Below are 22,614 nucleotides of genomic sequence, written 5' to 3' on the forward strand. Positions count from 1 at the left end.
ACTCTGGTCACCACAAACCTCTCAATAACAAATGGGGTCCTCCCAATCAGGTATCTAGTCATGAACACATAGGGCACCTCCAACCCGTCCTCCACCCACACCTCACATCCTGTATACGGTTGCCATGTGACTGTATCGATGTCATCCAAAACTCTCCTCCAATGCTCTAGTTTGCCTAACTTTCGCTGGACAACTAGACCCCTATATCCATAAGCATATGCGCCTCCAACGGGCCTATCTCTGTCTGCTAATGGCCTCGCAGCTGGAATGTGCTCCCAGCACCATACCTGTAACAGTGTCACGCCAGCTGACAAACTGTCATAATCAAGGTATACCACCTCATGCAAGCCCCTGTACAGATGGGCTAGCATAGTTGATCCCCATGAAAACCTACAGCCCTGTGTCACCGTCTCCTCTAATACCAGCCCCCATCCCACAGAGAATCCCTTTGACCTGCGATCAGGACAAAGGAATCCACCAATAAACCCTGCCAGTACTGATGGAAGGGGTGCATAATCCAAGTCTAAGAACTCCTGCCACGGGATCTCATATTCACAAACTGTCTCATCCTGAAAAATGCGGCGAAGTGTCTCTATACCACCCTCCTCTGACTGCTCATATGGTAGTAGTGCACCTACTACTGGTATGCGCAGGATCCTATAACAGTCCTCTGGTGTGATTGTCATCTCACCTGTGGCAAAATGAAAGGTGTTCGTGTCATTGTGCCACCTCTCTGCAAGTGTTGTAAGTAGCCCCTGGTTCACAGTGAACCGAGGCATATCCAATAGAGACGTCAACCCACATTTATCAATGATATCAAGGTTGGCCTGGGTCAACCGCAGTATCAATGTCCACGGCCTCGAAAATCGCTCCCGCGACTGAACCACACCCAATCGCTCCTGTCAACAAGCAAAACAAATCCAATATCAGTTTCCACATCAAAACACAGATATCAAAATCAAACTCACATCAACAACATGAAACAATTTGCTCATCTACATCAAGTTCAAAATCTTATCATTTCATATCAACATGTAAAACAACTCAAGTTCTCAAAAACCATATCAAAACTTGTAACACAACTCAAGTCTCCAAAACACATAAACTTGTAAAACAACTCAAGTTTCCCACCCATATCAGCTTGTAAAACAACTCAAGTTTCCAACCCATATCAGCTTGTAACACAAATCAAGCTTCACACATTGAACTTGAAACAAAGTGCAAAAACAAATCATCTTTTGATTCACACAACACATTGATATCTATGTATAACTTGACATATCACAAATCAAAACAAGTTATATCGACACTCATATTGGACAAATCAATAAAAATCATGACAGCACGACACAACAATTTCACAAATCAACTCATCTCGCAAAAAAAATTTCGGATGCGCTAAAACATATTCTCACTACGCTAAAATCCACCCACGCACTAGGTTGTTTTTCCTACGCGCTAATCTATTCACCCTATGTGCTAGACTGACTCTACGCGCTAAATCTTTCCCCCCATGCGCCACCTAACCTACACTATACGCTAAAACCTACCGACGCGCTAATCTATACCTCGTTGGCGCTACCTGTTTGACCCTATGCGCTAGGTTTACCCTACGCGCTAAAACCCCTTACCCATGCGAACCCCTATGGACCCTATGCACTAGGTCTACCCTATGCACTACCCTGCTAACCTGACGCGCTACCCTACGTTTGGCATGCGCTATTTTCACTCGCTGCGCTAACCTAGATTTTCTATGCGCTACGATATTTGGTTTCAGACGCAGACCTAAAAATCAGCTTGATGCGCTACCTAAATTTTCATATGCGCTAATCTATGACTTTGACGCGCTAAAACGCTAAAACCGAATTTCAAAAATCAAAAAATGACCAAAAATGACCAAATTAAAAATCAAAAGAGGGTCAAAAGTGTTGACTTACTGGTGGTCCATACGCGGCAGGTCTCTGGTACCTCCGAACGCACTCAAAACGATGCCTGGAATACGGGATAGGCATTTTGACTTCAGACCAAATTCTCTTTCTCCAAAGTCAACAATGCACAAATGAATCAAATTAAACCACTTTTCCCCTTTTATAGGAGGAAAATGAAATTAGGGTTAGCCAACCGGGCATGTAATATGGTCGCGGTCTCCCTTATACCCTAAAATCTATAAATTATCGAGAGATGAATCAATTTACACACATTTCCCATAGACAAAATCATACACACCAAATACAAATCGCCAAATCAAATCAAAATTTTCAAAAAATTGATTCATCTCCTAAGGGGGCATCACGCATCAAATCAAATCTGGGGCACGACTTACAAATCATAAGAGCGACACAAAAATTGCATTTGATCGTAAATCACGATAATGCATCATTTTCTTTGAAATAACATGTGCACACACGTCACTTCAAAGAGGGGCAAAATGTAGACATATAAAAATGACCATATTCCTAAATGAATATTTTATGTTCATTTCTCTATTTAATTAAATCCAATTTAATTAAATTACCCACATTCTTCTATTTAAATTAAATAAATTACTCAATTTATTTAAATTAAATTCACTAGACTTCTTTTTACCATTTAATGAATAAATCATTTTATTCAATTAAATCCCCCCTATCCACTTTTAATTAAATTCAAATTTAATTAAATAGTTATCTTAAATTGAATAAATCTAACTTATTTAATTTCCCCAAATTTCAACCAAATTGAATTAAATTAACTTTATTTCAATTAAAACCTATTATCCCTCCATCCACTTGCATTTTCCTACATCTCCCACTTGCATTCTAAAACCTATTTCTAATCCCTTCTAGACTCTTCTAATCGCTTCTAATTAGCCTAACCCATCTTCTAAACTTTGGCACATCCCTAAACAAAGGGAAGTCACTTCTCAAACCCTTAAAGTCTTTGATAACCATTAAAGGCTTCAAATCTTCAACCACTTAATATCCCCAAAGTCTCCCAAACCATTAATGGTTAATTCAACCCTCTTACATGGTTAGAGACTTTTTGCCTAACTTAACCTTCATCCAACCCAAGGGTCTCATCAAGCCTTTAATGCTTTGACTATGATTATTTCTTAATCATTTGCACAAGAGTTTATCCTTGGATTAACTCTTAATCCAATGGGTAAGCCTAACTTAAGCTTAACCCTTATCTCTAGATAACCATAAGGTCTTCTCAGGCATTTAATACCTCCAACCCCTTCTCTCAACCCAACCCTATGTTGACACTTGTCACCATTTCATTGGTGCAAATTGCAAACATGGATCCCCAACTTTCAAACTCAACCCTTGATCAACCCTTTCAATCCTGACCATCCATTGCCCTATTTTTGCTATAAATAGAGCTCTCATTCCTCCATTTTTAGAGATCCATCCAAGTTTGTAGTATCATACTTATGTTTAAATACATTCAAGCTTTCATTTCATCTATGCTCATCATTTAGCCTCTCTTTAAAATAGGAGTTAGTCTAAATATGCATGTTTAGAATACTTTCTTTATCGTTTAGCTTAAATCATTGAACTAATATAGTATGCTAGGATAGTTTGTTTACTAACCTTGTCATCTTATAGTTAGTTTATTGCATTTCTAGAATCATGCATAGCTTAGGATGCATTTCATTCTAAAATCTATCAAAAGCATCCTTCGTTCTTGCATTTGCCATCCCTAAACCATTTTGCTCAGTGATCTGAGAGCAAAAACATTGGTTTGAGGGACCGTGTAAGATAGAGAACCATGGGACCAACCTTGGGAAGCTGAGAGATACTTCATTACTCCATAGCTTGCACCAAGAAGTCCTATGGGTGTGTGAGCAAGGCTCCATAGAGCTCCGTTTTTCACATATTGAGTTCTATCGACCTGCTTTTCCCGCATACAGTTTCAAGTTCATATTACTTGAAGGGTCCTTTGAACCTGATATAATAGATGGCTATTTCTTTTCCTTCATAATCTTATTGTGCTAAGAGTGCCCCTAGTGCTATTGTTGTTTTTGATGTGTAAATAGCTCAAGCTCTTTCGGGAAGCTTCAGCAAATAATTGAGTACATTCCTAAACAGTATGATTCTTTGGATAAAATTTATGCACTTGAGGCCAAAGACAAATTTCTTGAGGCTAGGAAACAAACATTTTTGCAAATGATGTCAACAGAAAAGGAAAAACTTCTCATATCTCTATAGTCTATTGATGAGCCTTAGCGGAAGGAGGTAAAATACATAAAACTTGTCTAGATTTTTCAAAGCTCACTGCCTCTCTAGACAAATGGATTATGGATTGCAAAGGCCAATTGCTTCAAATCTCACATTCTTACAATCTGGTATCAAACCTAACAAGTTCTTTTGAAGGTCCAATTTTGGCAGTCATGGATCAAATATTAAAGTTATAAAAGGAAAGGGATAGTATGATAAAGAGAGCCATAGAGATCCGGAACTTTATAGGTCCCTAGTTAGACAACCTGCTTTGTCATAAAACAAAGTGTATAGCAAATATGCAGCAGGAGGATCCAACTAAATCCTAGGCTATTGAATACTATGCTAGTATCTTGAATGGGTTCAACTCCATTCTAGATTCACTTAAGCAAGGATGGGATACTTACTTTTCAATCTTAAAGACTTTGTATACGGACATTCTGAAATATGTATAGGGACCGGTATATATATCTATATGTGTGCAACAATTTTGATGGACACCCCACTTTGTCATTGATGTCAAAGGGGGAGGAGTACACTGAAAAATGAATGTATATCACTGGAGGGGAGTACAAATGTAAATAGTTGCATGGATGTATAGGAAAGGGGGAGCACACTCAGAGATAATATCATTTTTCACATGAGTGTTCCCATCAATGCCAAAGGGGGGGATTGTTGGCAATTAACACTCATCCGGTAGTCACCTTCTGAGGTAAATTGCATTTTTGGGTTGTCATTGATGGAAACTCATCTTCAAGAGATGGTATTTCTTCATCCAGGTTCATCGCTTTATCATTTTGTCTAGATAAGGCCAACTAGTATACACCTTGCACTTGTTAACCAGTTATTCTTGGTACCAATAATTCATATTATGGGACTCGGTTAAGTCATTTGAGGAATTGAAGGTAGCGTGTCAGGTGGACGTCAAATAAGATCATCAGGATAATTTATAATATACTTTATGATCCAGGAGGAAGCCGATAGGCTTATTTTCATTATGAAGGCCAACATGATGAACAAGTTATAAGGGTATATAAGGGAGATCACTTAGCGATGGATTTCATATATTGATGTGATGTAATTTGAGATGCAAAAAATTCAGTGATTGATAGTGTGAGAATTGATGAGCGAATGTTAGCATATGTGCGCAGTTGCACATGCGCAATCCTAACCGGTAGCAGAACAGAGTATCAGTATCACCAGTTCAGTGAAGGATCTCAGAGCTACAACCGGAACTTATCCAGCATGGTCAGATGCTTTATTTAAGTTCAACTTTGTTATAAATCATTATGTAATGATCTGTAAGTCAGTGAGACTTCCATATATGTTTATTTGAGTAGTGAAATCTAGGCGGTGAAACTGTATGCATGTGCATACCCCTCTATGTAATATTTGTATGCCTTGATCAAGTATATAGATATTGTGGGTACCAGCCCCACCGTGGTTTTTCCCTTTACAGGGTTTTCCACGTAAAAATATTGGTGTTATGGTATTGCTTTATGTGTTCATTTATTTATGCACTTTAATTTTATATTCTGTCATCCAATTGATCAACAATAAGTTCATAAATTATTACACTAGTAGAACACTGGTTCACCCCCCGCCCCTCCCCTCCTACCCCCCTGCCCCCCTCTCAGTATTCTTGGATTCCAACATAAAGAAGCAAGGGATTTTCTTTGATAGGTGGCATGAGAACAAGAGGATTTCTAAGATAGTATTTGAGCGTCTAAAAATCTTGTTAGCACTTATCATCCCATCTGAATGTAATGTTCTTGTGTAGCATATGTGTAAAAGGATGACACTTGTCTGCAAGTTGAGCAATGAATCTTTAAATTGATTGTAGCTTTCCTTGTAAAGATCTCATTTATCTAATGGTCCTTGGTGGGGGAATCTCTAAAATAGCTTTGACCTTCACTAGATCAATTTCAATACCTTGTTGTGACACAATGTATCCTAAGAGCTTCCTGGAGGTTACCCCAAAGACACATTTCTTGGGATTTAGTCGCACTTTGTATTTTTCTAGTCAAGTGAAGTTTTTCTCTAAAACATCCAAATAGTTCTCTCTTGTAAGAAATTTTTCCAAGAGGTCATCTACATAGTCCTCCATTAAATTGTTCATCATATCATGAAAGATTGTGGTCATAGTTCTCTGATAGGTAGCACCAACATTCTTAAGGCCAAAAGGCATGGCAGTCCAACAAAATGTTCCCCAAGGACATGTGAAAGCAATCTTTTGTTGGTCCTTAGGTGTGTTCTTAATTTGATTATAACCAAAGAATCCATTAATAAGTGGTAACATCGTGTGTCCAACTATGAGATCGACAATTAACTCTATGTTAGGTAAAGGAAAGTTATCCTTAGGACAAGCTTTGTTGATATCTCCGAAGCCTATACATATCATGATGTGGCCATCTAATTTTGATAAAGGTACACGGTTTGAAATTAGAGGATAGAGGAGGAAGGATGGGTGGAAGGTAAGGGATATGGGGTGAAGGAGTGAGAAGGAAATGGGAGGAGTGAAACTAAGGGAAATGGAAGGGAAGATGGAGGGTAAAAGGAAAGATGGAAAGGAAAAGAAGATGGATGGCAAGGAGGATGAAGGACGATGGGAGAAGGTAAAGTGGAAGACTAGGGAGATAAGATGGAAAGGTGAAGTATGTGGTGAAGGTATAGGAGGGTGGAAGGTTTGGAGTTTGGGCATCCACTGGCAATGCTAGGAGAGGCAGGTCGGGGGCTTAGGAGGGCAAAGGAAGTGTTGTACCTTACTTCATCCTAGAGAGAGAGACTTGACTTGATTATCTCTTGACCAAATACACCTCTTACGAATGAAAGGCTAATAGCTAAAAGACCCTACAACTATCCTAGAAAACAAAAAAAAGTGGGGGTTCCCATCTGCAATGAGGTGATATGTGACAATGTCACAACAGGATGCATAAAAGAAAGGTATCAAAACAAGGGTGCTGACCTTATACAAGTTTGGGTCAAAGTAGGCCACTAATAGTAGAGAAGCATTGTAAAGAGGCCTACCCAACCAACAACAACACAATAGAAAAACCCACCTCAAGAGTGGGGAGAATCACCCAAAACTTGACACAAAAATTTTGGGGGTGGCGGGGGGATTCACCTTTACGCATATGAAAAACAACATTCCAAGTAATACTATTATTAGGAACATCATTGCAAGAGGGAACAAGCAAGGAAAACCCCTCAAAGTGTTTGTCAACACCTGGAGAAAACTATTGTTGTAGAACAACACCTAGAGTAGACTCAATAGGAGCAGACAAATATTGCAAAACATGAGCAATGGGAGAAAAAACCTCAAGGCCCGAGGAGGCCACACCAATAAGATCCAAGGGGGCAGTAGAGGCTACACCAGCAATAAGAGACACAACCTCATAGCAGGAGGAGTCATCATCAACATCTGAAGAGTCTTTAGAATTAGGAGCCTTGACAATCAAATGATCAACACTAGCATCTTTCCACCAAGTAGTAGAACCTTTACAACAAGAGAACAATTTAAAGCTAAGTGTGCTAGTTGAGAAGCATCTATGACAATGAAAGGGGGGGCCTCATAATCTAATGATTGAGTCCATGGCTTGTCCCCAACCATAAGAACCACATCTCTAATAGAGGCAAAGAGATGTCAATGTCAATTAAAATGTGAGCAAAAGTATAATGACCCATGAAGGACATGGAATCATCAACATTCAAGAATCAAACGATAGAGTTGCCAATGGCCTCGTAACAAGAATGCTCCTAAAAATGGAGAGGGTGATTGGGAAGATGAACCCACACCGGATGCACATTGAGTGGTTCAATAAGAGGGTTAAAAGAAGTTGTCTGGGGTTTGATCGATAGAGAGTTAACTCCCCAAGCCCATAGCTTACCCAACACTAAATCACGATCATCAAAGGAAGCAAAGGAAGCAATGAAAAAACCCCTATCACAAGGGAAAATCTCAATGTTGCCAACAACCAAAGGCTTCCGTCTATCACTCACTCAATGATGAAGATCGGGGAGAGAAGGTCAGAACCCAACAAATATGCACACCAACCCACTACATTGGTCAAGATCAACATTTTCAACCACATCTTGGTCACAAATCACAAAAGGGGAGGTTTTGGCACAAGGAAGAAGGAGAGATTTCCCATGGGAGGATAAGCAACCACAGATCTAGCAACATGGACAAAGCTCCGCCGACCAACAATAGAAAAAGGTCCAGGAGGGACCTTAGCACCCGTAGTAGCCCTGGCAAGACCACCATCATCTGAAACCTTAGCGTGCCCACCATTTGAAGCATGAAGCAGCAGGAGCAGCAACACCACCACCCAAAATCGACAAAGGGGACTCAGGCCTAGACCTAGCCCCACCCGAAAGGGGCACCCCAGGCAGAGAAAAAGTCACCACAGGAGTGAACGCCACAGTCGCAGAGGGAGTAGTAGTCGCAGCCAAAGGTGGGGTACACACAATGTTGGGCACCAATACCCGCAACAAAAGGCTGAGGCGAAACGAAGAGCAAAACAGAAGCAAGAGCATCGTTTGAAATCTGCTGAGTAGGAATAGTCGACATAAAGCAAACATCGCAACGGTATCAATTTTATACCAACACGGGGAGAAATGATGTTATATATACATATATACCTTCTTATTCTAAATATTCTTATTCTAAATAAAATTTTAATATGGATTTTTGTCACATTATATTGTAGAGATCAATATATGGGCTATTTGTCACATGTTATTTTGGATAACTTTTTGTAACATTATTTAACAGATACTTATTTGAATGTAACATAAAAAAATAAAAAAAATATGGGATATTCTTAACCAATACCAAAGAATGGCATTATTAAACTTAGAATAAGATTGTAAATAATAACAAAATGTTACAAAATGATGGATCTTAAGAAGTAGTTGACTATGATATGCCTTTCAATAACCCTCCAATCTTACTAATTTATAAACATGAAAGAGCGAGTCGTTTTTATTGTTGATGTTAAAACATAGCCAATGAATGTGAGTAATGAGATATATGAGATGTACATTGTTTAGATTTGGTGATTGAATGTCATTATGGTCAATGCAATAATAAAACCAAACCTTTTATTTATACATGAACTTATCTTCTTTAAAGTAAGAGTAAAATGGGATGCATGTATGACTATATAAGAGTCCATGTCATCGCATATCAATTGGTATCTCTCTATTTAAATCCTCTTGGTATTTTTGTTAATATTTTTTTTTCTTTCAATGCAATTAATAGCTTTTTTAATCAAGACATTCTTGTAACGAAATGGGAGTTACCCTTAATAATTTAGATTTTATTGAACTATTTCATAAGACATTTATTTGAATAAAAAGACTTAACCAAACAGATACATTCATCAACTTGGAATTTGTTAGTAACATTATAATATATTGGTGTGATTTTATGAGTGATAAATTGAAGTGCAAAAATATAATTTCTTCTAATAATAATTATTATTTTAATTATTTAATTTTGAATTTTTCATAATCACATATTTGTATTATAGAATCAAATTTGAATACCATGACTTGGGTGTCTTGAGTGCTACTAACTTTTTCTTTGTTTATAATAAAATTGAGAAATTTTCAATGGCAAGTAGGAGGAATGGTGAGGCCATGACAAAAATGAGTAAATCTCTAATAGATGAGACCACAAATACCTTTAATTTTCATAGTGAATTTAAATCATAACAATGGTTAAGAGGATGAGTAGCAAATGACCTTAAATGAAAGCCTCGTGATGCTTGTCAAAACCCTAAAGTATCGGTTGCATTATAGTAAGGCTTTGATAAGATTCAAGGTCAACGATATCAACAAGAAAACAATATAATATATTTGTGAGATTAGTATATCCTTGGAATGGATATTGATGAATAATATTCTATTAGTGTGGAACATGCCAACTGGAAGCAAGAAAATATGAAAGGTGTTGGGGACAACAACAGAGCATCATTCAATATGCAAGGAATTGAAAAGGATAAATCCTCAAAAGCTTAATTTCATAATGCTCGAAGATGATGTCAAGTCATGAATTATAGGGAAGAAAAAATGTTTTGAGCTTTAGAACTCCTCACATGAGGTAGGATATCTACTGACTATATAGACCTTTTAGTGACTATTTATTAAGTGGGATAATGTCATGTCCCTGTCATTACACCCTTAAAATAAAATTGTCTCAATGGGAAGAAATGAACGAACTGGTTGATGATAATTATGAGGAAGATATTCAGCTAAGGAATACTCTCCATGAGACCCCCATGAGATGACAACAAGGGCAGTAATCTTAGATAAAGGATATAGTATCCAGTTAATATGTTAACTAATGTCTAACTGATTTATTTATCGACAGGTGCCCAAATAGATGTATTAACTAATCACCAATTAAGTGTGACCCGGTGGTTATTAAAGGGTGGGTTACATGATATAGAAAGACGTCTTTTGAAAGGAGGATTGTAACTTTATGAACTTTTGTCATGATTCTCCATCAGTGAAGGAGAAGATACTTATACAACAGTCTTATCACTCCAAGAAGGCAACAAAGAATGAGACACGACAATTTATGAAAATTGAATACACAAGTAGTTCGATTGATTATTATAGTTTGGTATGAGTTCCTTGTACATAACCTAGTAAAGGTTGTATAAATATATACATATATAGATCTACATACTAATGATTTGTTGTTTATAACTGCACATATATCACAATGAATATTCATTGTATCTGATTAATGAGTTGCTACAATTTGTTTATTATATGTAGAAGGTATGCATAATACTAAAATCCTTCATATGTTCTAAATGTTTATTAAAGTCGGCCATGGTAGAGGAAATGAGGGATTGCAAGAGGGGTACGGTGATGGGGTACTCTTCTAGGTATGCCACCTCATGGTGGTGACCAGATGGTCCCATGAGGCCAAGAAGATACATAGGGTACTGCCTTTGGGCTTAGAAGAGATGGGCTTCTAGAACACCTTGTTGTAATCTCATCCCTCTATCATGATGAATCAACACAAGAAGTCCAATCATAGGGAGTGGAAAATGATGGCAAGTTGAGGAAGAATGGGATGTGGAGACCTCACTGGGTACACCACCTCATATGGATTGCATGGGCCACATGAGGTCAACGGGGATGGTATATCCACTCTTGGGCCTAGGGTAGAGGATCCAAGACACCCTATTGAAGCCACCTTATCCTATGCTCTCCTATGGCTGAGCTTTCCAAACATATTTAAAATACCTTATGGTTAATTTGATATTTTTTATATTAACTTAATGATGCTTAATTAAGATAGTCTGTCTATTGAATTATTGTTGTAAATGGTTTCTAACTACTTAGGTTAAAGGTATTCTTGACCCAGCTTGTTTATTTGGAAATTGAGATTTAAGGATAAATTAGGGCATTCCTAATTAGGGGACATTACAATTGGTATCAGAGCATGATTCTTTCAACGAGGGATAAAGAATAGTTGATGCTTAGCCAAAGAACTTTGAGAGCCCTAGAGAGAGAGAAAAAGGAAATTGCCTTAAACAACCACCACAACCAAGACCACACAAGGAGTGAGCAAATAGAACATGAATTTAGGACCTTCATGGAGCAAACAACCCAAGCCTTACAAAATATAAATACTACCATAAATTATCTTAGGTCACACCAAGGAAATGGGAGGGAAATTACCCAAAACCAAGATGAAAATGACAACACGTTGAGATCTACCCCTAGGATAACTCGGCCTCCCTTCTTAACTATGGAAGGGTCAATAAGGGAGGAAGAGGAAATAGATGCACAAAATCCTGATTGGGATCATCTTGTTGAAGCATATGCAAGACTTGATCCAGAAGTTAAGAAAAATATCCTTTTTACAACATCTTGTGAGGCTAGAAATGGGAGTATACAAAGAAGAGGAAAAAGCCAAACTAATAGGGACTTGCAGCACAAGGTAGGCAAACTGACACTCCCAAATTTTGATGGATCAAGTAAGATCACAACCCAAGCATGGCTCCAAAATCTTGATGCGGTCAATCTCTTAACCCGATGCTAGAGGAGGATGCCATTAAGTTTGCCATGTTACACCTAGAGGGAGTAGCCCATGAATGGTGGTAGCATGGATATGTCATGGTACCTAGAATATCAAAGAGAAGACTCCTCTACTTATTTATATAAGGACTATCGGATACCACCCGAGGTCTAATAAGTCCCTTGGATCCTATTAGGCTCCAAGAAGCAATCCTTAAAGCCACTCGTCTTGATTCTGCCCAAGCAAAGGAAAAGGATCACTCTAAGAAGATGACATCAAAAGATAAGCACTTAAATGGAAAGGAAGGGTGCAAGAAACCATTCCTTTCTTATAATGACTGAGAGGAACTAAGGAAGAAAGGTCTTTGCCTTGATTGCAAGAAAAAATAGGAAAGAGAACACACTTGTGGAAAAGATGAAAACCAAGAAGGAAAGTTGTGTTTTAAATGAAAAAATATATGGAAGTTAAGACATTTGTGCAACCGAAATGACCTTAGAAGGAAAAACTTGTGTTTTAAGTGCAAGGAAGATTGGGAACCTGAACATATATGTGGAAGAAAGAGGAGCCAAGCTCACAACATTGAAGCAAGATCTAATAAAGTGATGAGAAATGAAGATGAAGAAGGTCCAAACAAAAGAATAAGGTATTAAGAAGAGAGTGAGGAAGGAGGAACTTTGGCCTCCATCTCAAGGGCATCAAAACATCATCCCTTTAGAATCCGAGGTGTGATTAAGTGGAAAAAAGTAACAACCCTTACAGATTGTGAGGCTACCCACAATTTTATTGATGAGAACTTAGCTGCATGATTGAAGTTAGAAATGGACAATTTAAAGGGGTTTAAGGTGGCTTTTGTTGATAGATTCACTACACTATATACAAAGAAGATCTCCCAAGTTAACATCACCTTGGGAAAGCATATAGTCAAGGACAAGTTTTACATTGTAGGACTAGGGGTTACTGATGTAATTTTGGGCACCCCTTAGTTGCACTCATTAGGAGATGTCAATCTAAACTTCCCAAAATTAGAGATATGTTTTAAACATAATGGCAAAAAGCTTTTATTGCAAGGACTAGCTAATGGGCCTCCTAGGGTAGTCTCTTCCGAAAAAAATGGGAAGGAGCCTTAAGTATGACCAAGTAGAATGGGTGGCTCAATGTCTAATCCTAAATAAATCTTCTCATAAAGGGAGATCAATCCAAGCTAACATACAAGTATTACTAAACAAGCATAAGAAGATTTTTAGTGACATTCCTCCTAGACTTCCCCAAAAAGAGGTTTTGAATGCTCTATTGAACTAGAAGGAGGAGCAAAACCAAATGCCACCACCCCCTACCACCATCCTCACAAATATAAGGAGGAAATTGAAAAGACCATAAAGAAATTATTAGAGATGGGACATATCCAACCAAACTCTAGTCCCTTTGCCCCATCTATTGTACTTTCAAATAAGAAAAATGGCATAATGAGGATGTGTATTGATTATAGGGCATTAAATAAAAAAACAATAAAGAATAGATATCTCATTCCTCAAGTTGATGAGCTTATTGACGAGCTCCATGGAGTATTCTACTTCTCTAAAATTGACCTAAGATCAGGATATCACCAAATTAGGAAAATGAGGGAGGATATACCAAAGAAAACCTTTAGGTGCCACTATGGTCATTTTGAGTTTCTTGTCCTACCATTTGAGCTAACCAATGCACCAGCCACTTTTCAATCTCGCATGAACCATATCTTCAGAAGGCAATTAAGGAAAATTCCTATTGGTTTTCTTTGGTGAGATCCTAATTTATAGAAAAACCTGGGAGGAACACCTAATGCATGTAGATGAAGTACTAGAAATACTTGAGCTATATTCCTTATTTGCCAAATTATCCAAATCCGAGTTTGGTATGGAGAAAATCTTGTACGTAGGGTACAAAATTGGTGCTCAAGGAGTAAGGGTGGACGAAGAAAAGAGTGAGGCTATTAGAAATTGGCCAAAACCCAAGACTCTAACACAACTTAGAGGGTTCTTAGGACTTTGTAGCTATTACCAAAGATTTGTAAAAGGATACTCAAAGCTAACCACACCACTCACTAATTTAGCTTGAAAGGGGGCATTTACTTGGAAAGAAGGTGCACAAACAACTTTTGAAAAGATTACGTGATGAGTTCTTGCCCCGTGTTGGCAATACTAGATGTATCCTCACCCTTTGAGTTCTATTGTGATGCCTGAGGGGAAGGCATTGGAGTATTATTATTGCAAAACATATATCCCATAGCCTTTGAGAGTAGGAAACTCAAAGACATAGAATGAACATACTCAGTCTACGATAAAGAGATGCTAGCAATTATGCATGCCCTTGCAAAGTTTAGACAATACTTGATCTGTGGGAGATTCATAGTGGAACCAACCACAATAGCATAAGGTATTTCTTCAACCAAAATAACTTAAAGATAGACAACAAAAATGGGTAAGTTACAAGCATACGACTTCGACATTGAGTACGTGAAGGGCAAAAACAATGTCATAGTTGATGCCCAGTCACGAAGACCCCACCTTGGTTCAATGACAACAATATTCATAGAATGGAGAACATTTATACTCGTAGAATTAAGGGCTTGTTCTCAAGTGACATAATAGAAGAGAAGATACAAGATGAGAGGTATCAAGTTATTGAAGACCTCATTTTTATAAGAACGAGATATACATCACACCTAGGTCAAGGGTAAATAAGGAAATTTTGAAAACCTATCATGACAACCGATCAACTGGAAATCAAGGATATTACAAGACCTACAAATAGATTAAAGAGAGGTTCTCATGGGAAAGGCCTCAAAGGAGATGTATTAAAACATGTTTGGGAGTGTATGGTGTGCCAAAAAAAATAAAGAGGAACATACATATCTAGCAGGTCTACTCCAACCCTTGCCCATACCCAATCAGAAATGGGAGAGCACATCAATGGACTTCATAATGGAACTGCCTAAAGTATAGGGTAAAGATTGCATCTATGTAATGGTGGATCACTTAACCAAATAGACACACTTCATGGCTATTTCAACAGATTTTAGAGCTCCTCAAGTGGTTGAAGTCTTCTTTAAACAAAATTTCAAATTGTATGGACTACCCCGAAACATTGTGAGTGATCGAAATAGGCATTTCCTTAGTCTATTTTGGCAAGAGATATTCAAACTAGCCAGAACAAAGTTAACTCCTAGTACTAGTTATCATCCCAAAACTGATTAGCAAACCAAAATTGTCAACAAGTGGTTGGAAGGGTATTTAAGGAAATGTGTTATAGGACAATAGAATGCATGAATTAAGTGGCTTCATTTGGGGGAGAATAGCTATAAAACCACCCACCACATGTCCATAGGTATGAGCCCCTTCCAAGAATTATATGGATACACAACAACATCCTTTGGAGATTTGATTCATTCAAAGAGTCGTGTGTCGAGAGCTAGGGATTTATTACAACAAAATATGGGCATCATGAATGCACTAAAGGACAACATACACCAAACACAAAAACAACAAAATGTGTATGCAGATAGGAAGAGAACTAAACAAACATTTGAGATCAAAGATTTGGTCTTTTTGAGGTTGCAACCATACAAACAGTCATCACTCAAAGTCAGTGGAGTGGAAAAACCTAAGTCTTGATTTTATAGGCTATATTAAATATTAAGGAAGATAGGGGAAGTGTGCTACGAGTTGAAGCTCCCCATAAATAGTAGAATTCACAATGTGTTTCATGTATCTCGCCTTAAAAAGGTGTTGGGACACCATGTTATCCCATGCTTGGGATTACCATCGCTTGATGATGAAGGCAAATTGATCTTGGAACCAGAGACTAGCCTTGATGTGCAAGAAAAGAGACTAAGAAACAAGGCTATTAAGAAGTACCTCATCAAGTGGAATGGTCTACCTACTGAAGATGCAACGTGGGAAGGAGCTGAGATATTTGGTCATACAAATCTAAAGTTGCTTAAGGACGAGCAAACTTGGGAAGCACAGATTGTCATGTCCCCATCATGACACCTATACTCACACCCTTAGGAGAAAATTGTCTTGGAGACTAGACCTCAAAATTTTCTCAAAAATCCCCATTTGCACCAGCAATAGGAATAAATGAACGAACTAGTTGATGATAATTATGAGGAATTGATTTACGAAGGAATGCTCTCCAAGAGACCCCTGTGAGATGACAACAAGGGCAACGATCTTATGTAAAAGATATTAGTATCCAATTAATATGTTAACTAATGTCTAACTGATTTATCCATCGATTAGTGCCCAAATTGATGTATTAACTAATCACCAATTAAGTGTGATTTCACCAAGGGGCCCAACAGTTATAAAAGAATGGGATACATGAGATATAGAGATGTCTTTTGAAAGGAGGGTTGTAACTTTATGAGTGGGAAGTCATAGCTATTCACCAATGAAGGAGAAGATACTTATACAACAATCTTATCACTCAAAGAAGGCATCGAAGAATGAGCCTTGTCATTTTATGAGAAATTGAATACACAGGCAATTCGACTGATTATTATAGTTTGGTATGAGTTCCTGTACATAACCTAGTAAATGTTGTATAAATATATACATATATCTCTACATACTGATGATTAACAATGCACTACTGGTCATAACTGCAAATATATCATAGCGAATATTAATTGTATCTGATTAATGATTTGTTGCAATTTATTTATTATATCTAGAAGGTATGCATAATACTGAAATTTTTCATGTGTTCTGAATGTTTATTGAAGTCAGCCATGGTAGAGGAAAAGAGGGATGGCAAGAGGGGTACGATGATGGGGTACTCTTCTAGGTACGCCACCTCATGGTGGTGACCAGATGATCCCATGAGGTCAAGGGGGTACAGAAGGTACTGCCTTTGGGCTTAGAAGAGATGGGCTTCCAAGGCACCCTGTTGTAAGCTCATCCCTCTATCATGGTGAATCAACAAAAAGTCCAATCATAGGGAGTGGGAAATGATGGCAAGATAAGGGGGAATAGGATGTGGACACCTCATTGGTACACCACCTCATATGGATGGCACGGGCCACATGAGGCCAAGACGGATGGTATATCTGCTCTTGGGCCTAGGGTAGAGAATCCAAAACACCCTATCGAAGCCATCTAATCCTATCCTCTCCTATGGTTGAGCTTTCCAAATATATTTAAAATACTTTATGGTTAATTTGATATTTCTGAGATGAACTTAACGGTGCTTAATTAAGATAGTCTGCTTAGTGAATATTGTTGTAAATGGTTTCTAACCTATTTTGCAGGGCTTCATTTAGGTCAAAGGCATTTCTAACCCAACTTGTTTATTTGGAAATTGAGATTTAGGGATAAATTAGGGCATTCCCAATTAGGGGACATTACAAATAACCAGAAAATAGAGCTACAAGTGAAACGATAGAACGCTATATGGTAGAGATATATTAACTATTTTTTGGAAGTATTAGCTCCCAAAAAAAAAATTAATAAGAAAATATTGGAGTTAGAATATGAGACAAGGTGCAATGGTAGTCACTCAATACTAAGAGAATTTTACATGGTTTTTCATGTAAATGCCTTGGCATGGAAGGAAAATGATTTAAATATAAAAAATATATTTTTGGGATTAAAATGTGACAGGTAAATAGACTGTCAGATCATTAATTAAGGCCAATAAATAAGAAAGAGATATACAATCTACTAAAGTATAAGAGGCCACAATCGCAATATTCTTCACTATTTCAGAACTATAACCATGAAGGCATAGGCAATAAATAGGTTTCAACCAAGTAACACCAACCACAAATCACAAGCAAACTAGTCCAACTGCTAGAATATAACAAATCCCTGTGGATATCTATATGGGGTAGTATGAAATAGATTCCAACAAAGAGATGAATAAGAGGTGGTTGTTACAGATGTAGAATGGATCACTATGCTAATAGTTGTTTATAATGGCTGCACAATACTAAGTAGGAACAACCTCAACACTGGAGACAACACACCCCACACCACATAAATAATAAATAAATAAATAACATGAGCACCAAACAACACGTTAAGACACTAAGCGTGCTGCTTGGTCATCATGTTACTATATTTATTGGGCATGGGGATATCAACCGTCCTAGGGATTCTAAGGTTTTGAAAATAAGTGTAATAAACAAGTTAATAATAAGGAAAGAAAGAATGTCGAACAAAATATGTAGATCATTTAGTTAACATTATACTTCCTGCATTTACTTTTCATGCAGTGCCTTACTCGAATAACATACAAAAATATGCTATAAAAAACAATTCCAAATGTGAAAGTCACAGGTTAACATTATACTTCCTGCATTTACTTTTCATGCAGTCAATGCCTTATTCGAATAACATACAAAAATATGCTATAAAAACCACAGCACAATTAACATCTTCAATGCACGGAAGGTACAATGATTGAGATGCAATAACGCAGATGTCACATAAGATGGAATAGATTAAAAAGAATAATAACCTTCTATATATAAGGTTATTATTCTTTTTAATAAACCACAGCACAGAAAAGCACAATTAACATCTTCAATGCATGGAAGGTACAATAATTGAGATGCAATAACACAGGCTTCACATAAGATAGAATAGATTAAAAAGAATAATAACCTTCTATGTAGAAGGCAAAGTATGTACCAAATGATTGTAGCAGTTTTCAAAAGATAGCATCTAGATTCCTATTCTGTACACTGCCTTGAGCAGAAATTTCTAACAATTTTCAATAGGACAAAAATTGATGACCTGCAAACTATTCACCCAACTACCCAAGTTTCCAGATCAGTATACTTGTTGGAGAACCTGATCACCTTCTCAAACCACTAACTCACTTGGCACATGCAATCTGGAGCAGGATATGTATATATTGACTGTTTTTCTTTCCGTATCCTGAGTTGCCCTTGTCTTTGCTTATGGCCCATTCTAATACTCTGTTGAAAGTCTGACCATTCAATAGTCCTATTAAGGAACAATTGACCCAATAAAATCATGTGTGGACGAATTGTTTTCTTATGATAATCATAGGAGCGTTGTGCCATCTGTCAAGCAAGAATACAAAAAGTCCAGTAAGAAGAATAAATCGAATCAAATAATTATAATGAATAAAGACTGTAGGACGGAGAGATAAGTGCAAATTTCCACAACATTGAAAACAAAACAGGATTGGAGAAACATTTTTAGACAAATTTAAAAAGGTATCAAAACTCCCATCCTTGCCATCTAATTATCAAGAAATCTACAGTGTATGTGGCCATTTAACAATTATAGATTTTGTACTAACGAAACTCCCTTGATAGTTTCAAATTTTCATTATAAATTTATGTGACATTTTAGAGCTCTTCAAGACTCGCAAAATGTTTTCTTGTTTAATCATATAGGAGTGTTGTACCACCTGTTAGGCAAGAATACTAACAGTCAAGTAAGAAGAATAAAACAAATCAAACAGTTATCATAAATGCAAATTGTAGGACAGAGAGATGTGCAAATTTTCAGATTGAAAAACAAGCATGCATAGAGAAGTATTCTCGAAAAATGTTTAAAAACTACCATCAAATACCCCTGAGAAATATTCTCAAGGAATTTTTTTTAGAATATCAGATACCCCAGCTTGGTCATCTCATTGATTAACAGATGTTCAGTGTACATGGCCATTAAACCATTTGCAATAACCCTCAGACATAAAACATTTATAATAAGCTTAACCCCATACCATTGTAATAATTGGATGTAGGAGTTGATTAATTAACTCTTCTGATACTGTGATTTTTCTCTAATAATTATGGTTTAAAATTGACTTGAATTTAATTAATGCATTATCAATTGCAATTGAACAGTTAGAAATGATATGGGTTATAGTTGTTATGAATTACCAATTATTATCAATGTTTCTCTCAGTTTCCAGGACAGAGGATGCAGGGACATACGGATGAGGTTTTAGGAACGACAAAAAGTTCTCAAATTTTGGTAACAGAGACCAAATAGATAAACAAAATAAAAGCATTGGAAATTTGCAATTGCAATTTTCCCTCTTTTCAACTTTTAGGGGTGGTTCTTCGCATATTTTTCTTTATAAGTTACTTTTTTATTTTCATGTTCCAAATGTTGCAGGCAGTACGGTCCTCAATAAAGGGGACATACCCTCCAAGGTCCCAATTCCCCAAGACATTGGGGATGTCACTTGGACCCATGAGGATGCATCCGGTCCTCAATAAAGGGGACATACTGTTGTGACGTATTCACACATCGCCCCATTGCAAATGGGGACCCCTACTTTTTTGCTTTCTGGGGTTTGCTTTCTAAGTTTTTAGGGTTTGTCTGTTAACCTTTGCATTTTGAGTGTCCCCAAGGGGATCGCTAGGATGGCAGGCTCTACTTGAGCCAGGGTGAGTCCACAGGGCCCCAGAATTAGGGTTTCTTTGAGAGTCTTCCTTAGGGCCTGGTTTTGCTCTTATTGCTAATTGTGTCTTGCTTGGTGAGTGAGTATCATCCTTGAAGGTCTGAGTTAGGTCAAATTGGTGAGTGATGAAGTCTGGAATGTCATCCTGATCTTCAAATACCCTGAAATTTGGCTAAGTCTGGAATGTCTTCCTGATCCTGAAATTTGACTAAGTCTGGAAAACTGAAGAATCCTCCAAAAACTAGATTTTGCATTATAACTCCTGGAGGTTCGAAACCACTCTCAAACATCCTAACAGTATATATGGAATATAACTTAAAGTATAATATTATACTTCAATGTTATATTCCATACACGAATCCTGACGGAGAGACCAAAATGTCAAATTTCGCTCCTAACCCTTCCAAAGGGTCCAAAGCGAATTTCGCTCCTGACCCGTCCAAAGGGTACAGAGCGAAGTTCTCCATAAGACATTCTACATTGCCCAAAGTCATGAACTAGCTCATTCCCAGGCATTTGTGAAGGCGGAACACTTATTTGGAGTGAAGAAATGTGAAAATGAAGTCAGGATTTGAGCCCAAGGATGATTTTCGCTCCTGACCCTTCCAAAGGGTCCAGAGAAAAATTCATATAAAACCCTATTTTCCTTCACAAAGTCTCCAAATGGATGCCAAGGTGAGCTTGATAGAGATCAAAGGAGGCCTAACAAGTTATGTCCAAGCCAAGGAAAGGAGATGGGAATCAAGAAATGAGCCTAAAATGAGAATTTCGCTCCTGACCCTTCCAAAGGGTCCACAGCGAAATTCATATTTCTTCTATTTTGCTCTTTAGCATGACCAAATTTGTAACTTCTAAGACATGGTTTGGAGGCCTTAAACACATGTTTGCCTTGAAGAGGAGGTTTAAGGCTTTGGAATGATGAAAATCAACCTAGGAGGAGAATTTCGCTCCTGACCCGTCCAAAGGGTCCAGAGCGAAATCCTCCATTTAACCTTCTTTTTGGCTTAAGACCTAGTTTGACCTTGCCTAGACCCAGTTGTTTGGAGGTGTTTTGAATGTTCTAGCCTTAGGAAGTGAGTAAATGTGGAAAAGATGAAGGATTCTAGCCCAAAAGGTGAATTTCACTCCTGACCCTTCCAAAGGGTCCAGAGCGAAATTCTTGAAAACACTCATTTCTCCCTTAGCCAAAGTCAAGATCTTGGTGGAGATGCAAGAAGAATGATCTATGTTTGCCTCCCAAAGAGGATTGGAGTTGGAAAAATCAAGAATCAAGCTCAAAACATGATTTTCGCTCCTGACCCTTCCAAAGGGTCCAGAGCGAAAATCCTTATAGCTCTTAGTTTCTTCCTTGTTTTGGCTAGGCGTTGGCATGTTGGAGGGTGAATTGGTGTGTTCTTGCCTTGAGAGGGAGTTGGACACTTTGAAAGATGAATATTTTGCCCAAAATAGTGATTTTCGCTCCCGACCCTTCCAAAGAGTCCAGAGCGAAAATCCTTATAATCCTCAATTTCTTCTTTGTCCAAACCAAGTTCTTAGTTTTTTAAGGCATGTTTGGAGGTGTTTGACATGCTCTTGCCTTAGGAAGTGAATGGAAGCATCAAAATGTGGAGATTTTGTCCAAAAACAAGAATTTTGCTCCTGACCCTTTCAAAGGGTCCAGAGCGAAATTCCTAGAAACACCTATTTTTCCTTGGAGGAGGTCAAGTCCTTGTTTTTTTTATGGCGTGGATGGAAGTGAGATAGCATGTCTTTACCTCTTGAGGTGGTTTTGAGTTGGAGAAATGAAGAATCAAGCCTAAAACATGATTTTCGCTCCTGACCCTTCCAAAGGGTCCAGAGCGAAAATCTTCATGGACCTCATTATCTTCCTTGTTAGGCCGAGTTCTTAGTGTCCAAGGCATGTTGGAGGAAGGATAGACATGTTCTTGCCTTGAGGAATGA

General features: G+C 37.8%; 1 protein-coding gene across 1 annotated transcript in view; it reads right to left on the reverse strand.

The window, feature by feature from the left end:
- Window positions 1-18,853: 18,853 nt before the first annotated feature.
- LOC131033785 (O-fucosyltransferase 31) overlaps window positions 18,854-22,614 on the reverse strand; it is a 67,493-nt gene continuing 63,732 nt past the window's right edge. The window contains exon 10 of the mRNA XM_057965074.2: window positions 18,854-19,315. Coding sequence (XP_057821057.2) covers window positions 19,100-19,315 — 216 coding nt within the window. The 3' untranslated portion in view covers window positions 18,854-19,099. The remainder of the gene's footprint in view (window positions 19,316-22,614) is intronic.

This window comes from Cryptomeria japonica, chromosome 3 (genome assembly GCF_030272615.1).
Source record: "Cryptomeria japonica chromosome 3, Sugi_1.0, whole genome shotgun sequence".
Taxonomy (NCBI): Eukaryota; Viridiplantae; Streptophyta; class Pinopsida; order Cupressales; family Cupressaceae; genus Cryptomeria; species Cryptomeria japonica.